Source organism: Leptinotarsa decemlineata, unplaced genomic scaffold (assembly GCF_025532065.1).
Source record: "Leptinotarsa decemlineata unplaced genomic scaffold, Ldec_3_MD MMD2_tig00000505_RagTag_RagTag, whole genome shotgun sequence".
Taxonomy (NCBI): Eukaryota; Metazoa; Arthropoda; class Insecta; order Coleoptera; family Chrysomelidae; genus Leptinotarsa; species Leptinotarsa decemlineata.
The window spans coordinates 12,024,230-12,045,479 of NW_027412549.1; the positions used below are offsets into that span (position 1 = coordinate 12,024,230).

Sequence of the window (21,250 nt, forward strand, 5' to 3'; positions counted from 1 at the left end):
AAGTGCAATTTGTTACCATTCATTTAAAGTAGAACTCCTGTGAATGATATCTGATTTTATTCCATAACGAATGGAGGAGGGCTTTCTTCCAGTTTGTGTCTGAAAGTTACTTCTTTGCATGATCTACACATCCATGTATAGAGTTACTTATTTTCAAATTGATTACTTCCTTCCTTTTTTTGGAAGATTCCCAGATTTTTTTGTATCAAGATGGAGTAGTAGAAAGCCAAAAACTTTCTTTCCCGAAAATTAAGCACTCCCAAAAATATAACCTCTTCAATTCAATCAACAAGATGTAATTAACATCTTCTGGAGAAAATCAGTGTATGTTTCCGAGATATGAAATGGAGAGTTAGATGTGGAGATGTAATTTAGTTACCTACATCGTCCAGAGCAAAGTATTTGACTATTTGACTCTGTAGTATTACATTATATATATATATATATATATATATATATATATATATATATATATATATATATATATATATATATATATATATATATCAATGAAATATCAGCAATAATAGGAGAAGGTATATTTCGTTAGAAGTTTTTTTTTCGTTTTTTTACGAATGATATGAGGTAAACTTTCCTTTGTACATTATGAGCATCACCGATTTTATGATGTCCAGAGAATGCATCTGAGCTTGTTTCAAATATCTGCCGCACTCCAGCTGTAGTGAAGCAAACCAGTGTTTTGTACAACTTACGGTCTTCATTCAACTGAAAATACAAGCAAAAATTATATTGAAAACTATAAACTGTCGGACAAATTTATAATGTATTCAAAAATTAAAAACATAACAACATTTCGTTTTTATGTCAACGAAATCATGTATTTTCAATATTAGGTGATAAAAATAAATATAGGGTAGTATTAAGCTGAAATAAATTCACAACACTTGCTTAAACTTATATAAATAAGGGAAAGAAAGGATTTGGATTTTCAAGCACAAAGTTGAAAAATGTGTCCCCTAGTGGCGTATTCTCAGACTTCAGCATAAATATGATTTCTTATGATAATATAATAATAAACTTCCGAAAAGTTGAAGGAATGTCACGGAATAAGTTGAATCAACTCATGTAATCGATGAAAGTACGTAATGACATTCATTCCCTTATTTGATTAAATCCCAGCCATAGGAATCTTGTTTAAATTTAAAGGGGTATATTTTTAGGAGAGAAAGATTTTTGGGAAAGAAAGGTTTTGTCTTTCTACTTCTTCATCTTGATACAAAAATTTGTAGGAATCTTCCAAAGAAAGGAAGGAAGCAATCGATTTCAAAAAAATAACTCTATACAAAGAGATGTGTAGATCATGCAAAAAAGATTATGAAACCGTAAAGTAAGAAAAAAATTTGAATGGAGCAATCGATGAAAGAAAGCATCGGTGGACAAATCGGTGAATTCAAGAACTCGTCCATAATAAATATAGTTTATCGTGATTTTTAGGTTGGTAGAACTGTATAAAAATTTTGCCAACAAGGATGTATAAATATGCGCCAACTCAGATGAGATTTTGATGTGCATTTAAAACCAATTGTACCCGCCCAGAAGATAGCTATTGGTCGCACAAACTGATGTAAATTGTTCATAAGTTGGCGAAGTCTATTAACACAGAGCGATTTTAAGTTTCGGCGCTGACTCAACTTAGTTGGCGCGTATATCTTTTATTACCTCCGTAATGAATTTATTTTATTTCGTTGTCACCACATTTGTTGAATACAGTTTGCTTGTGCTCATCATTTTGACAGCTTACGTAAAATTTCCATTGACCGTTTAAGCAAAATACCGTATAGACATAAATTTGGGTTTTTGTTCTGCGAGTCCAGCCAGCCAGGCTTCAGAAAATTTGACCTTGATATATGGAGCATGCACTCAGTGTCTTTTGTTCCTCTAAGAGCATGCACATATACCTAAGTTACGAAACCGCTGAATTCATTACTGAATTATCTAAATTTTATTTTAGTACGAAAATAAAATGTCGAGTGGCAACTCTGGTTGTATATTTTTATAATTTTTTTATTTCAACAATTTTTCATGCATCAAGCGATCATTAAAAGGTTTGTTTTGGTTCTGTATTACAAAATGTTGGATGAACATTTCGAATAATTGAACTGACGCAAAATCAATGCACAGAACCCAACGTACAAAAGGGCGGGAAGGGAGAAAATACTTTGCTGGCCAGAAAAGGTCCTCCCAAACAAGGCCCCAGTAATTCGAATAACACGTTTGCTTATATTGAAAAACTGACACGAATTTCACCAATTCACCCTTATACGGGAGTGGTTTATTTCGAAGTCTACGTGGGTGATCCCAGAAGTACCCGACCTGACTAGAGATGGCGGTAGTTGTTTGAAAAATATCATGGTATTATAAAGTACACAATCTATGAAGCATATGTTTCAAGTTTGAAGACGCTGCGTTGTTTGGTATTTGATGGCAGAAATCAATAGCGAATGTTTTCGATAAATTTGTGAAAATGGAGAAAATTGGTGTGCTGAGGCGTTTCAAATGAAAGGCCTGAGGCGTTTCAAGTGAAAAGCCTCAGCTCAACCAAAGTAAAAGCAGAACTGGATTCTACTCCGAGTGAGTCTGCTCCTTCGTTTACAACAGTCAAATATTGAGTAGTAAAGTTTAAACAATGCCGTACGGGCTGCTAAGACAAGCATCGCAGAGATTGACCAAATGAGGTAACTCCAGAAATGGCGAAGAAACTACACAAAGCCGTACTGAATGATCGTCGACTGAAAGTTTACAAGGCCCATGAAATACAATGAAGGCACTGTCAAGTTCAGAAAAGAATGGAGTATTATGATATCTTAATATACATCTTATAATTTTTTTCGTGCTATGAATATTTTTTGCGAGCTTGGTGAAGAGCCCAAAAATTTGATCCCACAGAAAACAATTGACTGAACATTAGCATAGTAATATGTTCGCAAACAGCTGACAGATACTTGGTCCTGTAGATATCGTATAACTCCGCAGATTGCGTTCAGCCCCAGCTTAGGATCAGATCTAGTATAACGCTCAGAAATTTTATATGATATGATGTGTTGGAAAGTGTTGTTGCATTTGAGTTTCACATATGGGGACTCTTCAAAGTTGTTTCTGTAACAGAAAGTTATTAGGACCATTTTTCCAACATTTAACTTAAGCATATTTTCTTTACACCACGTTCTCATGGTTTATAAGACAGTTGAAGCTATTGTCGAAAGCTCCGACATATTATTTCTTGTAACAACAACCGATGTCATCAGCAAACTGATATATACTACCAAGTTTCAATGCTTAAGAAATATCATTATATCATTCACATATAACAAGAAGAGTAAGGGTCCAAGAATTTACCCTCGGAGTACCCCTTACATGATACTACCTTTGCTGGCATGTAATATATGATAATTCAGCATTTATCTTGATAGTTGAGAATACTATTATGTTCAAACTGTGACTTGTTTCAAAAAACATACAGAGATAGTTTTATAATATATAGAAAAGGTTCCTACACCAACCAAATATCAAACAACCAATTTTTCTGATCTCTAAAAACATCATCAAATGATGTGGAAGGTTTCCAGAATAAGTCGATATCGCAGCCTAGACTCAACAAAAGCATAATAGATTTATCAGTTGGTTTTCGGTGAGAACAAGAAATGTTCTCAATTTATACGCCTCAGAGTTTGAACCAGAGACAAATTGAAAATACTGAGTTCTGAATCTCAAAGGTTCATTGATGTGTCCTCCACGGAATTTCATAACTTGTTGTTTTTTTAAATCAGTGTTTACAATTCTGAGACTTGTTTTGAAATTGAAAATACATAGTTTGTTTCCTGAGGGCTCAGACATTAATAGTTATTCATATTACTCAACAGCTGATCACATGAATTTTCTAGATGATTATTCGTTTTCTCAGATACTACTAGCGAACCGCCCTGGCTTCGCACGACAATGCTGAAATTAAAACGCGTGCAACCGCTGCTAATCATGAAATGCGAAGTGCGGCCTTCATCCCGCTATTTATAGGCACGCAAGTAATGGGTCAGTGTATTCATATATCATCACAAACTAACACAATAACTAATACTATAGAAATTCATTTAGGCCAATCCCCATTTGATGACTCTCATTACCTAACCTAGTTGTGAGATTCATTTTTATAATCTCCTGAATTGCATTACTTATCTAATAGCTTGTAGTTTTCTCATTACCATCATCTTTCATTACTTCTATCAGTTAAACAAGTAGTTCAATATTCATTGGTTAAGTTGTAAAACCAGGTGTTGGATAAAAAAAACAAAATTAGTAGTAAAATAATTTAATCAATATCTTTTTCGACGTTAATAATTTAAAAAATGCTTATAATAAACATTCATTAAAATTGGTTTTTCAAATCTCATTATTTTCCTAAACAGCTGTCATCTTGCAAAATTATTGACATTAGCTGTTTATCTTTCAGAGCAGCATTCACCTCTTCTTCATTCCATTCCAAACACACCTTGTGTAATCTGGGTTCCTTTTTTCCTGAAACTCTGATAATTCCTCTAGTTTCTAGAAGAGAACAAAGTCCTACAAACTCTGCTTGATCTACAGCCTGTATATTCCTTTTTTTACATGCTCTTCCATATACTTCATGCAGTTTACCTACTGTCACATCTTTGTTCTTTCCTTTTTTCAATATCAACAATAAAGAACAAATTAAAATTTTTTGTTGCAAAGGAAATGATTCCTCTGTTTCTTCATTCAAATTCTGAGATGTGCCATAAACGTTGTTTAAAACATTCAATACTTCTTTCAATTCAACAGTCTTCATTTCATCTTCAATTAAGTCTTTGGCAAGATTTTCTATTGGTTTCAGTATCTCCCCTTTTCTGCTTTGGTCCACTAGTTCCACCACTCTCCTTCCAATATCCAATGCCCTTCTAACATCGCCAGAAATTGCTGCTACCTTCCCAGCCAGCATCTGAATTGCTGGTGGAGAAAATACATCCAAAACTCCTGCTGACTTTAGACGAGAAGTAAATATTTCGATGATTTGTTGTTTGGTATATGGAGCAAAGTGCATAAGTGTTGGCTTTAGTTCACAACGAGCCTGCAGCCTTGGAAGTATTCTGTCTGTCAAATCTAGGGCATTGGCAATTCCAATCAGAATGAGCTGAGAATTTGGTTTGGAAGGCCATTCAAAAATAGTATAAAGAATTGATTGATTTTTGTTGTCAAGTTGATCAATTTCGTCCAGAACTAATAATCTGAAATTATCAAATAATAATATTTTCACATAACTATTCAGCATACATTTAAAGTATTTATATCAAATATGACAAAAAAGTATAAAATTCTTCCATTCAGGAGTAAAGTTACACCTCATTATTTTTCTAGTCCACCTAAACCCATTAACTTTTTCTTCTTACTAAAGGGGTAGTAGGTACTTCAAGCTATATCATACTACTGTAAATAGGACAAATATGGTCCTGCTTACTCAGTTACCTATCTTGATTTGAGGTGATAGATACTAGAAGAAGTGGTGAATGTGAATGAAGTTCAGTGTCGGACAGTTTAATAAGAGGAACTAGTGTAATCATAAATACTTGGTGAAATGATTATAATGAGTATTCGTTTATCCATTTTTTAATTGCTAATTAAATTCTTGTTCGTAATTTGAATATTTAATCAAAAGTTGACATGACATTCAAAATAAATTATTTTTCTCTATCTGGTCACTTAGCAACTTAGCAATATATATATATATATATATATATATATATATATATATATATATATATATATATATATATATATATATATATATATATATATAGAATCAACTGGTAATTTGTTATCTATGGCTTTAGTAACGTAATTTTGATAAATTGATAGGATGTTAGTGTTGAATTATTCTGAATGAATCCATGTTGTTCACTGATACATATGTTTCTAAACTCTCAAGCTAATGTTTTCACAATTTCAGTTTCAGTTTGAAAGGCAGTTTGTCAGTAAAGATAATTAATTTTGATTTATTAAATGCTATATGAAGTGACATTTGAAGATTCCAAAAATCTGTTGTTGAAACTTAAATGGTTCTGAATATTATTAAATATCAATGTAAAATGATTAGACTAGACTAAAATTACTAATCTAATTCTAGAAATAATAGAATTGGAAAAATAGAAAAATGTAATTTTTCCGACGATTTTTTATATATCTCATTATTGAAACTGTTTTCAGAGTTATTTATGTCATTAGCGAAACAGTCTTTGCTCACCCTGTCACAATGAATAAATTACGAAACATATTGAGATCAAAGTGACCCAGTAATTGCGACCTCTTACAAAACATTTTCTTCTCAAACACTACTAGAGCATGAGTTCATAACTGAACCAAACAGGAAAATGAGTCTAAAAAGTTTAACAGATACAATAATATTTTTGTTTCCATATATGTAATAGAAGGGAGATTCAGGATATTCTACATCCATATTGTTCATGATACCCAATTAATTTTTGCAAAACTTACTCATATTCTTTGAAACAAGATTGCCAAAGTTACAATTACTTTAATAAAACAAGTTGTTTTAAATAAATTGTGATTTAGTAGAGGAGGCATTAGTTTCTGATGCATATCTCATAGGCCAATCTGAAGACCACTCTTTGTCTAACATAATACAAAGACGTGTAGATCATGCATCTTTGTATAGATTACTTTTTTGCAATTGATTGCTTCCTTCCTTTCTTTGAAAAATTTCCACATTTTTTTTGTATCAAGATGGAGAAGCAGAAAGCCAAAACCTTTCCCAAAATTTAATCTCTCCTAAAAATATACCCCTTTCAATTTATGTAAATAAATTGCGCACCACAGATGACTCAATTCGACTCAAATTCGATCATCAGTAAATTACTAGATATGACCAACAAAGTTGGAGAAAAAGCAGGGAATATACTTTAAAAAAATTCAAATTCAATAGGGACAAAACCCAAGATATATTCTGTCCTATTGATGTCGATTTCATAAAGGAAGTTAATATTTACACTACTCACACAAAATTATTATGGATCGCTGAGATCAAATGTTGCATTTTTATCCCAATCGGGTACTGTCAATTGGATCCAGAGCAGTGCGAAAAGGCGTTGACTGGGAATGGACACCAAATGTAAAGCTTTTGGGCTCTTAGTTCAATGCAATGTATTAATTATTATAAACCGACACGTCAAATTATTGGGCAACACAATTCATGACCCAACTTTAAATTGGAAAAAAACACTACAAAATTGTGTAATGCCAATTTATTATCCCTATTTTCCTATCAATGAACATTTTATTGGCACCATATATAAGCATAGTAATGTTGCAAAAATCTTCTAATGCTCTGGGGGTTTTTCGTATGCAACATTTTGTCTTTCACTTTTATTCCCAATTCATTTGCTAGAGGTTTGTAAAAATGAAAGGATATTTTCCACTGACTCTTAGAAGTAAATTTGGAGATTATTTTTGAAAAAAAGTTAATTATTATAGGATTTTGTTACTGCACATAAATAGTTGAAATTGTTTCTAGATTTTGCTATTAACGTTCAAATATTACTTATCTTAAAATTTTACTGTTTTTATTTTATTACTACTTTGAAATGTCCCTTTTAATGTGGAGAATCTGCAAGCATTACACATAACATAACGAAGTAAAATTTGTTTACAAGTCTATCAAAATTTGGGGAATCATATACACCTATGATTGATGAGCTGGAATACCAGTACTATCTATAAATAATGAATGATACCTTCATACATAAAATATTTTCCACACTGATAGTTAAATATTTCGGTAATCACACTGAAATCTCAATAATAAATAGCAGAACTTTTAAACCTAAAAAAACATACATCATTTTGTGCTTTCTCTTCAAATAATTTTCCAAAACCAACAAGTAGTCTTTTTCTGTTCTTCCATGAACTTTAATATTCAGTTCTGAAACTATTCTTGAATATATAGCAGTAGGTGATTTGATGGCTGTACAGTTGACATATACTGTTGTTAACTTAGATGTGACCTGAAATCAATAAGTAAAAAAAATATTTTTCAAAACATACTTTTATTTACATAATCTAAAAAGAAGAAAGTAAACTTTGAATTAAATTAAACCCAACAATTTATTATATTACACAATTTATAGATATGAAAGCTTCTCACGAAATCTTTTCCGAAGATTTTGGATTGCAAGAGGTGAAAATCCCCAGAAAGGTTGATGAAAAAATTCCGATTTTCTCCTCAAAAAATGACTTGTTCAATAGTCAAATAAGGTCTCAATATAGGTTAAAAGTGATTCTTTTATTTACAGTTTGTTCCTTATCTATTTGTTTTCAAGTTTGAGTTGTTTAAATTTTTATATTACATAAAAAAATTATGAATATACTGACATGTAACCTGATAAAAATTTATTACACAATCCATGATAATTATTATAAAATTTTCAGAATCACTTGTCACCAGTACAACTAATGAAGCTACCATGAAGAGAAACATGTCTCAACTAAAATTTATTGTGACAAATTTTAAAATTATTATCATGGATAGCCATCAGATAATTGCTTTTGATTTGAATATATCAAAATGAACTAACAAATAAATACTTGAAAAGTAAATTATATTCCAACAATTATGGACCAAACATTCTATTGAAAACTTATCGATATATACTTCTGAATTAGACTTCAATGACTAATTTACTTTTATTGCAAACTGATACCAAACAGTTGTTGGACTACAGTAGGAATGAACTACGATGTCTAACAGGCCTTCTTACAGGTCACTGTCATTTGAATCATCATATGCAGAGCCTCGGACTGTCGGAAGACAGTGTGTGTCGCCTCTGTTTGGAAAATGATGAAACAGCAGAATACATACTTTGTGCCTGCCCCGCTGGGGACCAAATCAGGTTTTTAGAGTTCGGCAAAGCCGTACTCTTACCATCTGACCTGAAAGACCACTCACCATACAAACTAATCGGTTTCATTAAACAGCTGGGTTTATTTGGTTGAGTGTGAATAGGTGTGAGCCACCATAAACCCTTGCGAGTTGCGGTGGATGGTGGAATAGACCCACTCACGATACACTCATAACGGTATGCTACTCCTTAGTTCCAAACGCATCCAGTTCGCGCAGATGACGTGAGTGCGAAGCATATCGGGGTTGTAACTTCGTAGACTTGCCTAAATTCAATTTGAATTTCTCACAAGTTATCTGTTGTGCTGTGAAGTTTAAGAATTATTACGAAATTATTGTCAAGAGTGGTTTTCAAACATTTTTAATTAGCTTTTGTCAATTTAGTGTCGTATTCGAAGCTTCAATAATTAAACAAAAATACGAGTAGGTAGGTATATAACTAAGAATGCCTGGATGTGCGGTTTTTGGTTGTAATAATTACAACAGAGTGACAAAAGGGACGGAAGGACAACATCAATTTGAAAAATGGTGTGTATTAATTAAAGCAATGGTGACACATAATTTATTAGGTATTCAATGGTTTTCAGTAACTATTTGTTGTATTCATTTCCATAAAGATTGTTTCGAAGATTTATCAGTCAAAGAGCAATATGGTACTTTTTCAACAAAAAACGCCCGTATTTTGAAAACTGATGCTGTGCCCACTCTGAACCTTTTATTTAAGAGAAAGCAAACTGAAGAATCAAAAAGAACAATTCATTTTGCTAAAAGGAGAAAATCAACTCTTTTACCAGAGCACAACAAAAAACAGAAAAAGAGACGTTAGGTTCTTTTATCAATCGAACTTATTGTCACTGTGAATATTGCCTCTAATCGATTTTTTTTCTTTATCCATTTTTAAATTTTTTTCAGAATTGTGGAGTTACGTATAGCAGAACTAGAAGAAAAGGTTGCACATTTGGAATCGTTAAATAGGGAGCTGTACGATGAAAATTTACAGCTGAAGAAAGATATGAAGACATGCAGAAAATCATTGGAGAAATGTTTTTCGTCTGGTCAAATAGAAAGACTATTGAATCCCCATAAGAATCTTAGAAAGTGGTCAGCAGAGGATATTGCATCATCCATATCATTGAGAAGTGTTAGTCCAAAGGCCTATCACTATTTAAGAGCGAACGCATTGCCCCTACCAGCACTCTCTACTTTAAGGAAATGGGCTTCTTCATTCAATCTCAGCCCCGGACTTTTGACCAATGTTATCAATCTCATGCAAAAAAAGTCATTTCAATTGAAAGACATTGAAAAGTTGTGTGTTCTTTCCTTCGACGAAATCCATGTATCCAATAGGATTGATATAAATAAAAAAGATGAACAAGTGATAGGCCCACGTAAGACTTGCCAAACTGTAATGGCACGAGGGCTGATTAGTAACTGGAAGCAACCAGTATTTTATGATTTTGATCAGCCAATGAAAAAAGAAATTTTAAACCAAATTATATCTGCATTATTCAATGCCGGTTTCACCGTGGTAGCCATAGTAAGTGACATGGGTCTTATGAATATGAAATATTTCTCGGAAATGAATATTGCTCACGATAAGGATTGTTCATTCCCACATCCTTGTAATGAATCTATGAGGATTTTTTTGTTTGTCGATGTACCTCATCTAATCAAGTTATTGAGAAATCACTTCATTGATCAAGGATTTTGGTTAAATGGTACATTTATGGATAAATCCTGTTTCGAAAGTCTCCGAGATATAGGTATCTACATCAGAGCTTTCTATAGTACATAAAGTCAGCAAGTACCATATCGAATTGAAGGGAACTGAAAAAAGTTAGGCCAGCAGTGCAACTGTTCTCTAATTCTGTTTCGAAGGCAGTTTCATATGGTGGAAAAAGCGGATTAATGCCATTAGAGTTACCCTGGGAACAAGTATCCTAGTTCGTTCAGCTCATTAACAGATGGTTTGACGTTATGAATTCGAAAACGAAAATAAGGGTTAACGAACCATCTAAAAACGCATTTGGTATAAATTTAGAGGATCAGAAAAAAGTACTAGAAAAAACTTCCGATGTGAATAAAACACTACGAGTGGGAAAACATAAATTCTTGATTCAATTTCAGAAAGGTATACTTTTGAGTAATAAATCAATTGTTGAGCTCTTCCTTTATCTTCAGAAGAGGCACTCTGATGTCCAATATATTCTTACTACTCGACTGAATCAGGATATTCTGGAAAACTTCTTTTCTTACATGAGAGGGATGGGGTCATCTAATGATCATCCAAATCCTCTGAATTTCATTTATAGAATGTATGGTTCATTTTGGGAAAACACTCAGCATCAGTTTTCACTGAGAACAGGAATACCGAAAAAACCGGAGAGCAATGTTTAATCCAACCTCTAGAACAAACTTCAGAACATCCTGAGTTTGAAGAGTTAAACTGCATTACTGCTGATATTTTTGGGAATATATCAACGGGAGCGGAATGTCTGGAAAACTCCCGGGAATTACAAGATGAAGAAAATTTGATTCCTTATTCCTTTATAAACCCATGTTATGAAAAATGTCACACTGATGGACCAGATATGTCGCAAGAGGCGTTGGAGTTACTCGGATTGAAAGAAAAAATAAACAATGACTCATTAACTTATAGCGGGTTATGTGGCTCATAAATTCAAGAAAAAATATAATTTGGGAACGGAAGTTCTTCCAGCTTCTTCCAAAGATTTGGATTGGTTGCAATTCATATCAAGGGGAGGTCTTCTAAGACCCAATAACTCATTCCTTCAAGCAGCACAAATAATGGAAACCGAATTTCAGAAAATGCATGGAAATACATTATCCAGAGAAAAAGGTATCTTCAAAACTTTAACGCAAAGAACCATAGAAAAGATAGAAAACCCAATACCATACGATGCATTACATTGTTTGTGCAGAACAAGGATCTATATAAGATTGCAGGAGATTAACAAACAAATAAGTTTCCATAATTTGAAAAACAGGATGGGAAAAAAATTAATAAGTTCGTAAATCAACGAAAGAAAACTCAATGAATTACCAAATTTGACCCATGTGCAATTTATCTTTTTTGAAAACAAAAGTACTTCAAAAAATATGTATTTTATTACCTAGCCGATTGAATTTGTCAAAAATATTGTCAAAAGTCGGAAATATCATCACAGTATGTATCACCCTCAGTTTAATCAATAGGGTGAGAAAATGACTCATAATTTTAGTATTCAGTACACTCAGGAAACAAATATACCTACTTCTGAAAAAATCAACATGTATGTATTTATGCATCAAGACTAATAATTCCATTTTCATGCGAAAATGCCTGGAGATATTCGACCGAATCTCATTCTCCTTCTAATGAATTGGGCGTTGTCCGGCTCCGTGTTTCGCAGTGACGTCACAAGTCAGGACAGAGCGGTCAGAGAGATGCGCGTCGGCATACCGTTATGAGTGTATAGTGGACCCACTCACTTTAGACCTAATCTAACCTTTATTGAAGGCAGTAACTAATTCATTTGTGATATTCATTATAATAACTTGTTTGTAAACAAAGGCATAAAATAACACATCAATATCACATATGTTGGGCGTGTTTGTTTAATACATATATGAGCGATTGAATAGCTTGCTTTGCCTGACAAGCTTTCGATAATGCAGATCTGTTATCTTAGTTACATCTGCTCAATGTTTAGTATTTGCAAGAGCAATGAAATAAATTTGATTGATTAGCTCTGAGATCAAAGTCAAGATCAGACATTTTTTTTAGTAGTCAGTTGTCATATTAAAAAAAAATTGTTGAGTTCTAGGTATTTTTTGACACATACCATTTTTCAAAGAAATATTCAGAACACATTCTTATTGACATAATGAAGCCATCTTCAATGCTAGTCATTCTTATATAGTTGTAAAATAAAAGGTTTACATTTTAAAAAGAAAATTGCAGTTCTGTTGTAAAAAAAATATTCTCCGATCATATGTTGAAGGTTTTGTGATACAAATAATACCACAAATGTCAACTTGTCATTCCAGATAGAATGGTGAGTTCGTCCATTGTCTCCTTAATTACGTGGTATCAAATCTGCATCTGTTTGCTAGGCTCCAGATTTTCAAAACCAAACACACCTCTTGGATGCTTCACTTAATAGGCATCAACTGTGTGAAAATGTAACCTTGATAATCTCTTTAATTTGTAAATAGCACCTAATAATTTCAAAACAAAAGCAGCTAATAATATTTTGTTAAAATATCAAACTTACATCATCCTCTTTCAATATCATATTGAGAGAAGCAGTTTTTCCTGTTCCAGGTGGTCCACTAACATACATGGATCCAGAAGATTTATTTTCCAAATGATTCTTAATAAAACTTCTCATATCCTTCAATTCATTTTCTCTTCCAGGCATATTAGTAGGTGCCGTACTATGAAGAGCTTGACGTGCACTCTGATAAACACTGTTTCTTTTCAATGGGGATTTGTGACCAATACTATTTTTGGAAACATTCACATAGTCTTTCACATCAACTAACTCCTCAGAACATGTTTCGGTGACGGTATCATAGTTCAGTTTGGTAATTTGCTTCTTTGATTCATTTTTAATTGGGCTTTTTAATGATAACTGTTCAAATAAATTAGATGATGTATTAAAAGTATCACTGTTATCTGTATTCACAGTTTTCCTTTGCTTAGGAGGTGACACGTAGAGGTCATTATTCGCTCTTGATTTAATTTTTCTAGTATTTTTCATATTTGCAGTTTCATTGTCATCTGCTTTACATTCATAATCACAAGATGAGAGGGCCTTTGGAATTTTTCTAGGAGCCGTTCTGTTCTGACTTGATTGAACGCTTTGAGTTTTTCTTGTTGATGATCTGGTGTTCATTTTCATTGTTGTCTGATTGAAACAAATATTACTCTAAACATTTGGATTCACCTGTAACATATGTTTTGATTTTTCTCTCAGGGTCTTTTTGACTAACCTCTAATTTTACGGTTTTCTATTTTCCCGCAAAAATATAACTGTCATTTTTTAGCTGCATTCGGTTTGACGCCTGATTAAGTATAATGATGACACAACAGAATTGAATTGTTACTATTCTCGTTTCTCGTAGAAGCACAGATTAAATATCTGTGGTAGAAGTGCAATGAATCTGACATTGTTGACAGGTTATTCCGACATGACATGATATCTTATGACATTTCAAAACGACTGACGGGAGGCCATAAGGGCATTATTTGAAATTTGACTTCTACTACCATAAACAAAGGTTGAAAGACTAACGTAAAAGTAGTGTATGTGTGTGTGTGTGTGTGTTTATTATTGCCTTTCTAATGAACAGGTCATGGTAATAAAATTTGTTGCAAATTCGAACATGAGGAGCACATCAAACTTTCAACTCAATATTTAGCTGAATGGTAGAAAATTAAAAGTACTAAGTACTAATACAATGAAACTGTCAGTTTTATTGTATTAGTTTGAAAATATCTACAGAGGATGAAACTGCAGTAACGATAGTTACTAATAAAAGTGGTAAAAACATAGAAAGTTTCATTTATCATTTTTCATGATGATCTCCTACCACATAGTACCGGCTACATCATCAATTTATTAAAAACTTAATTTCACTTTCTATAAGTTAATTCGGAAATTTCCACTCCAAACTCTGAATTTGAACATTTTTATTACAACGCAACCTCTAATATTTCGACATAACTTACACTTATTCGGAAATCACATAAATTCAAGTTTCAAGACTAAATTTCCTAGTTGAATATGAAAAAATCTTGTTGAAGTGAATAATATCAAAAATCTATCCAGTGTAACTGTTTCACGCTTTTATAGGTACAACTGTTTCGAAAATGGGGAAGATGTTCAAAACAGCAAATGAGATGTATACAGCGTGACTCACGGTTGGTGGTAGGTTAGATGTTTCTGGAAAACGCATTGCAGGATTTTTCTGAAAATTTTACATTTCCCTACGTGTTCTATCGATCTGTCTCTATCGGTTTTCGAGATGAAAAATAATTTGTGCTAAATAGGGTCTAAAATATAGTCCTAATTGAACTTAAGTACATCAGTACTCTCAATTCATGAAAAGTTAATATTTTGATGACACTTTGGACAAACTCGAAATATTTATTGAACACCAAGAAATTGACTCCATATCATACAGGGCGTGCTAAAATTACTATTATTCCTATTTTGCATAAAAGTGGTCAAAAGTACTTTTTTTCTAATGAAACCCCCTGTACATTACTCAATAAATTGAAGGATGATGAAAAATGTTTCAAGATGATATATCATGTCCCTATACCTAAATCATAAAGTTTTTTTGATAAACTCACTTCTTCTGGAAACATTTTTTCAAGAATTTGGTTTTAGGTCGCCGTGGAAATATTAAGTTCATGACAGTTTGGTAACGTTTATAAGTGATTGATAAATGGTTATTGATTATTCAATGAAGTTCTTATGAAATTATTTATTATACAGAGACAGTGTGATCAAATCATTGTCAGAAAATTCAACCAAATGTATCCTGAATCAACACCAATGAACGAGAGGAAGTTTGTAACACTAAAAAATAATTTCCTCAACTATAGCTCAAGGTAAAAAGCGCCTTCAACATTACCAACACGTGTTATTTTAAAAGAGGACAGTACTATTAACGTTTTGGTATATTTTAATGCATATCCAGAAGCTTCCATTCGCAGTGCAGAGAAAATTTGGGTGCATCACATGCTTCAGTACAACAAATTCTGAAAAATTACTAAATGCATCAGTATAAATTTACCAAAGTTCAAGTTCTCAGAGCAGACTTTGAACGCAGAATGCATTTTTGAGAATCCCTTTTAATACACATACAGGAAAATGCAGAAAATGTGACATTTTGTTTACAATTTTATTATTTTCAATCATCCTAATTCTGTTATTCTGTACTTTCACATGTATAACCCAGAAAATCTTACTTTTCACCTAGAAATGTGTCTGATTTTTGGTACTTTGTTTGAATAATCGATCCGTCTCTGTATCTGTAGAGTCGGGAGGGTGAGTGTATTAGATCCACAGTACTTAGGCTACATGTGACCCATTGTACATACTTGCGAGGAGTTGTTCGCCCATCCTGTCCTTTCCAGAAAGATGGACAGGTCACTATGATACATCTCCTCAATATTGGCAGGTATAGGCCAAGACTCGCCGAAAGTTTTGGAAGGTGCAGCGACATTACTGTCGTTCCGTGGCTTCTTCAACCTTATTGGGGTTCCCTCCGTGGAAGTATACAAGCGAGGGAGCTTTCCTTCAGGGGCAGCCGGTTCCTTGCCTTTATTTAAAGCGGAGCTGTTGGCGTCCGCCGCAGGAAGTGCCCTTGCTATTGGAGGTGGAGTGGGGGAAGAGGAGGGTGCACTTATAGTTGCTGCCACTCCTGTCTCCTTCGCTCTCTTACTCCTTTTGGCCTCGGCGTCGCAAATGCGCTTACGCCTTAGATTGAAGTGAGCACTTCTGTCCAGCCTCGGGATTAATTTTTGTTTTTGTTCTATCTGTTTTTCTGTTTGTTTCATTCATGTATGTTCCCACGAGTAGCAATAAGGGAAGAGTTGGTCACCTCTGGCAAAGCCCCTCATCACCAGTGGTAGGGTGGTTACATTGAGGTTTCGTCCAGTTCCCAAGAGGACTGTTCGTAACCGCATTTCACCCTGCGGCCATTCAGCTGTCGACACGATATTTTAGATCGATAGAACAGGTAAGGAAATGTAAGACGTGAAATTTTCAGAAAAATCCTGTGTCACGTTTATCATAAACGTTTAACCTACCATCGAATCACGAGCATAGATCAATATATAATGTATAACAACTACAGCTATCGAAAGTTCCCCCTGTTAACACGGAAGCCAAGTTCCAAAAGTGTTTTAGTCCAAAGATATTCATTCATTCATTGAAATCAGAAAAAGGGTCAAAGTTGATCATTTTCTCACAAATTCAGTGAGCTCCAGTCAAGCGTGTGATTCCTTTCTGGATACTAACTGATAGTCTTAGAAAAATAGTGAAGAAAAAAACACTTACCTTTTTCTATACTTGGTTAGATCTAGCAGGTGTTAGAAACCGAAACCCTGTTATTATCAGGAGAAATTTTCTAGGGCGTTCGTTTTCTACTTCCTTACTGGAATCTTACTAGTCCCTCGAGAACGCTGCGTTGCATTTCTAGAGGTATAACAATGTTTATGAATCAAAAAGCACGAATTATGAACATTTCTACGCATTAATTTGCCGAGAAGCAGTTTCAGGGTCATATATGTGATGATAAATGTTGTAGACGATTTGGCGAAAATTGTTTACCATTTGCCTACAAAGATCTTCATTGAAATCATCTATTCATGACGTGAGATTCATTCTGGTATCTTCGATGAATGATGTGGATAAAAAGTGTTGTGTGAAGTGAAGTAGGTGAGTTTAATTACTGCACACTATCGTTATAATGAATATTTTGTTTGGTTAAAGAGTTAATTGATTTTCGTTTATGCGGTTTATGAGATGAAATAACTCATTTTTCAGCCTCATCAACTTTTTAGCTTCGGTATCTAAAATATATAGATCATATCAAACATATATATGTATATATACATTATGCATACACATGAATACAAAAATGTTTTGTATTCATTTGAAAATGTCCTTATAGAACGAAACTGCAGTAACGTTAATTACAAATACAAGTTGCAAAAATCATAGAAAGTTTTATTTCTCATTTTCCACGTAATAACGACTACATCCATCAATTTATTAAAAGCATCTGTCTCACTGCGTTTTTTCGTTAAACACATATTAACTTCCGTATGAACTTGTTGATTGATTTACTGATTCTAGGAGTATGTTTTGCATCCCTTTGCCAGTGTCAGGTATCAGTTAAAACTGTGCGGGACACATTTTCTGATATATAATAATCATCCTGGCTCACTGAATAATACTTTTAGAATTCACTAGTCATTACGAAAAGCTGACTTTCACATTATAAGACAGTAGAAAAACGATTATTTGAATGTTTGTTCCTGTAGTAACGTATAAGCATTTTCCTAAAGTTTAACGTTTTGATTATTCCTAGATGTCGCTCACTCCATAGATCTCTTTTATTCACTTCGGCAACACTGGACACTTCACAGAAAATAAGAAGAAGAATATTTTTAGTTACCGAGGTTGCGAAAGTTGTTTCCTCGATTTCATCTTTCATTTGTGTTTGAGGTATTGTACAGAGAATACTTCTGCTGTTATAAAGGGAATCGTCTAGTTTTTTGCTAACTAGACTTTTTTCAACAGCCAAAACATGAGGGCTAAGGTAAGAATTGATAATATTTTTGAATTACATTTAATAGTTGTTAATTTAGATGCTATGTTCTTGAAGTGTAATGTATTATCGATGCACGTTTTATAAATGTAACCACATTGTCTCCCATTTTTATATTTAATTTTTACATTTTTTTTTTCATTACTTTTATATTAGTAGGTATTATGTATTTGAGAAAACGTATTTTTCGTACAAATTAACAATTAGTGACATTTTTGAGGTCATCAAACCATTGGAAACCCGAGTGTACACAGTACATGAGGATGTGATAAAGATTCCTTCCCTTGGAGAAAATTTGAATACTGTTATGCATGTATGAAAAATTTTGTCTGTGGGTATATTAATTTGGGTCTCCACCTGGTCTGTTTAGTTGATAACAGATACAGTCTAAGAATCCAAAACATGTTTTACTATAAATATTTAGTTAATTTTGAGTGTGGGTTCATTTGAACATTGATATAATTTTTGCAGTGGCGTAAGAAGCGTATGCGAAGGCTAAAGCGAAAACGCAGGAAGATGCGTGCGAGATCTAAGTAGATGTATATTATGGTAAGTTTATCTAACAATTTCTCACAGTTTTCATTATTTTCTTTCCAATTGTTAAATTGCATATATTTCGAAATAAGAAATCTATCATAGTAGGTAATTCAACTTCAATGTGGAATCAAGCACCATTGTTAAGCTGCCTTGCATGATTCAAATTGAAGAAATTCCATTTCCATGTTTTCTTCCATTTGTTATTATTAATAACTGAGAATCGTACACGTAGATGTAAGTGTATAGGTATAATATATACATGCTCATGCATGGATATTGCCACCGAAAATCTCTGACAACTGCTTAGGACTTTATACTCACAACTTGAGATTTTATACTAACAACTTGTGACTGTGAACTTCAACTTGGGACTGGTGCATTATTCCACCTTCAGTTTTCAAGATACATTTAAATTGAAGATGGTATAAATTTATTTTAATCATCTTCTAAATTTCCTATTGAATGTTATTTCATTAAGTGTTTCAATTTTTTTCTTACATTCTCTTTATCATTCCATTCATCTTTGTGCAACTATGAAAAAATGGTTGCTCTTTGCCTAAGAATAGCTAAAACTTGGAATAATAATTGGCAGAAATCAAATAATGAATATCATTAATTTAGGTTAACAACTTCCATCTTCTTGTAAAGTCTATTCCCATTTATCATCCCTTAATTAGCACATTGAAGAAAGAATACTATATTTTTATTCCTCATTACAAGCAGATTAAATCTATTAAGATGTCGAACTATTTCAATTTCAAAAGGTTTTTGTGGCTTGAGGAATCTTTCAAAGGTATTTGGACATTTCTTCAAACATTACGTCTAGTATTCACTTTGCTACTAGATACAGATCGAGAATAAATGAACTTTGGGATACAATCTTTTCAAGATTGCGTATATTTTTCAGTATATTACTTAAAAAGAGTTATTTTCCATTATTAAAAATTTTCCGATTGGACATTCCACCTGTTATTTAGAACTAGTGGTTAGCTTCAAAAATATCCCGGTTTGGAAAATGTCCTTTTTGGTTTTCTACTTCTTCAATACATATAAAATAGGTGTACTTTACCTTGCAGATACGGAATTGAAATGTTTCTTTCCTGAACCACAGACCTTACCCCATGACATTAAAGTGTCTCTTCTGTAAGATATTTTGTACCTAAACACACCAGACATTCGTAATTGAAACAGAAGAATATGCATCATAAAAACCATATACAATTTATATAAGAATCACTATAACTCTCAAACTGGACCTAGATTTTTGGGTAACCTTTAGATGCTAATTTTTTTCTTGGAAGTTTTCCTTTTTTATAATGAATACTTTAGTAGAAAGCCAAAAAGATTATTTTCTTTTCTTCTGCGATTGTTATAGTTAATTCTTTTATTTTGTTTCAGGAATTTCATCAGTTTTTTTACTCTGGGGAGTTTCTGTTGAAACATTCAAAACTTCAAAATTCATCCAGTGACTACTTGTATCATTGACATGTACATTGTGATGACACCAAAAAAATAATAAAAATATTTAAAAAAAATCTGCCTCTTTGATTTCATTTGCTAGAATATCTTGTGTAAGGAAGAATATATGTATATAAAGAGAAAGACAAAGTTTGGTGACAGTTTCATAAACGATGGCGAGATTCTTTTTTAATAATACTATGCAAGGGTGTATTTCAGTGTGTATCTTTACCTTTTTTGTGTTTTAAGAGTTTATTAAAATGTCAATTTCTTTTCGTATACCCATCAGTTGAACACCCATTACTTTTGTTCATGAATGTTTTATTCAAATACGGGTTTTGTAGTTGCATCTGGATTTTTTACTCTATTGTATTATGCTTATGATAATTATGAATTTTCATAGGTATCATTTCTTGTTCTTTTTATAAGAGGTTGGTTCGCAAGACGCAACATGTGCAAATTATGAATGAAAAAAAGAATATTAGAACTTCATCAAATATCTTTATAGTTACAACTGTATTTTACATTAGTTTGGGGTTCAAAACTAAGAGGGAGAAATATCAACATTAATAATGGAAAATCAATGTGCTGTTCCAAATGGCAGAAACGTGCGATGGACAATAGGCATGTGTTTTTAAATCTGATCAGTGAAAGTTGCTTGAAACCAGTTTGTCCATAAGACAAATTTTCAAATTTAACAGAGCTTTCGCTTGTCAAAATTGTTATCCGATGCTTTCTAAGGATGGTTTTTATTATTATTTTGATCAGGAGAAAGAAATTTGGAGTTATTTATTTTTTATTATTGACAGTTCATTTATGGAGACCATTGCATCATAATTAATAATAGGTTAAAGTCTGATTTTTCCAAATGTTCATAACCACGAGTGACGCTAGCGTTGGTGGTGAAGTTATTCGTATTTAAAGTCAAATTGAATTTGAAAAGAGAAAAGAGTTTAGAGAAAT

At 32.8% G+C, this 21,250-nt stretch overlaps 1 protein-coding gene and 1 long non-coding RNA gene across 2 annotated transcripts; one reads left to right on the forward strand and one right to left on the reverse strand.

Annotated features, from left to right (window-relative positions):
• Positions 1 to 1,662: 1,662 nt before the first annotated feature.
• Positions 1,663 to 13,959, forward strand: LOC141481781 (uncharacterized). The gene is made up of 2 exons (XR_012465172.1): positions 1,663 to 4,047; positions 9,851 to 13,959. It is a non-coding gene; the product is annotated as an uncharacterized lncRNA (long non-coding RNA).
• Cdc6 (Cell division cycle 6) lies at positions 4,309 to 13,845 on the reverse strand. Its single transcript, XM_023161553.2, has 3 exons — positions 13,216 to 13,845; positions 7,879 to 8,045; positions 4,309 to 5,255 (listed from the first exon to the last, which is right to left on the reverse strand). The coding sequence occupies exons 1-3, from the start codon at positions 13,843 to 13,845 to the stop codon at positions 4,406 to 4,408; spliced, it is 1,647 nt and encodes a 548-aa protein (XP_023017321.2). The 3' UTR covers positions 4,309 to 4,405.
• Positions 13,960 to 21,250: the final 7,291 nt, after the last annotated feature.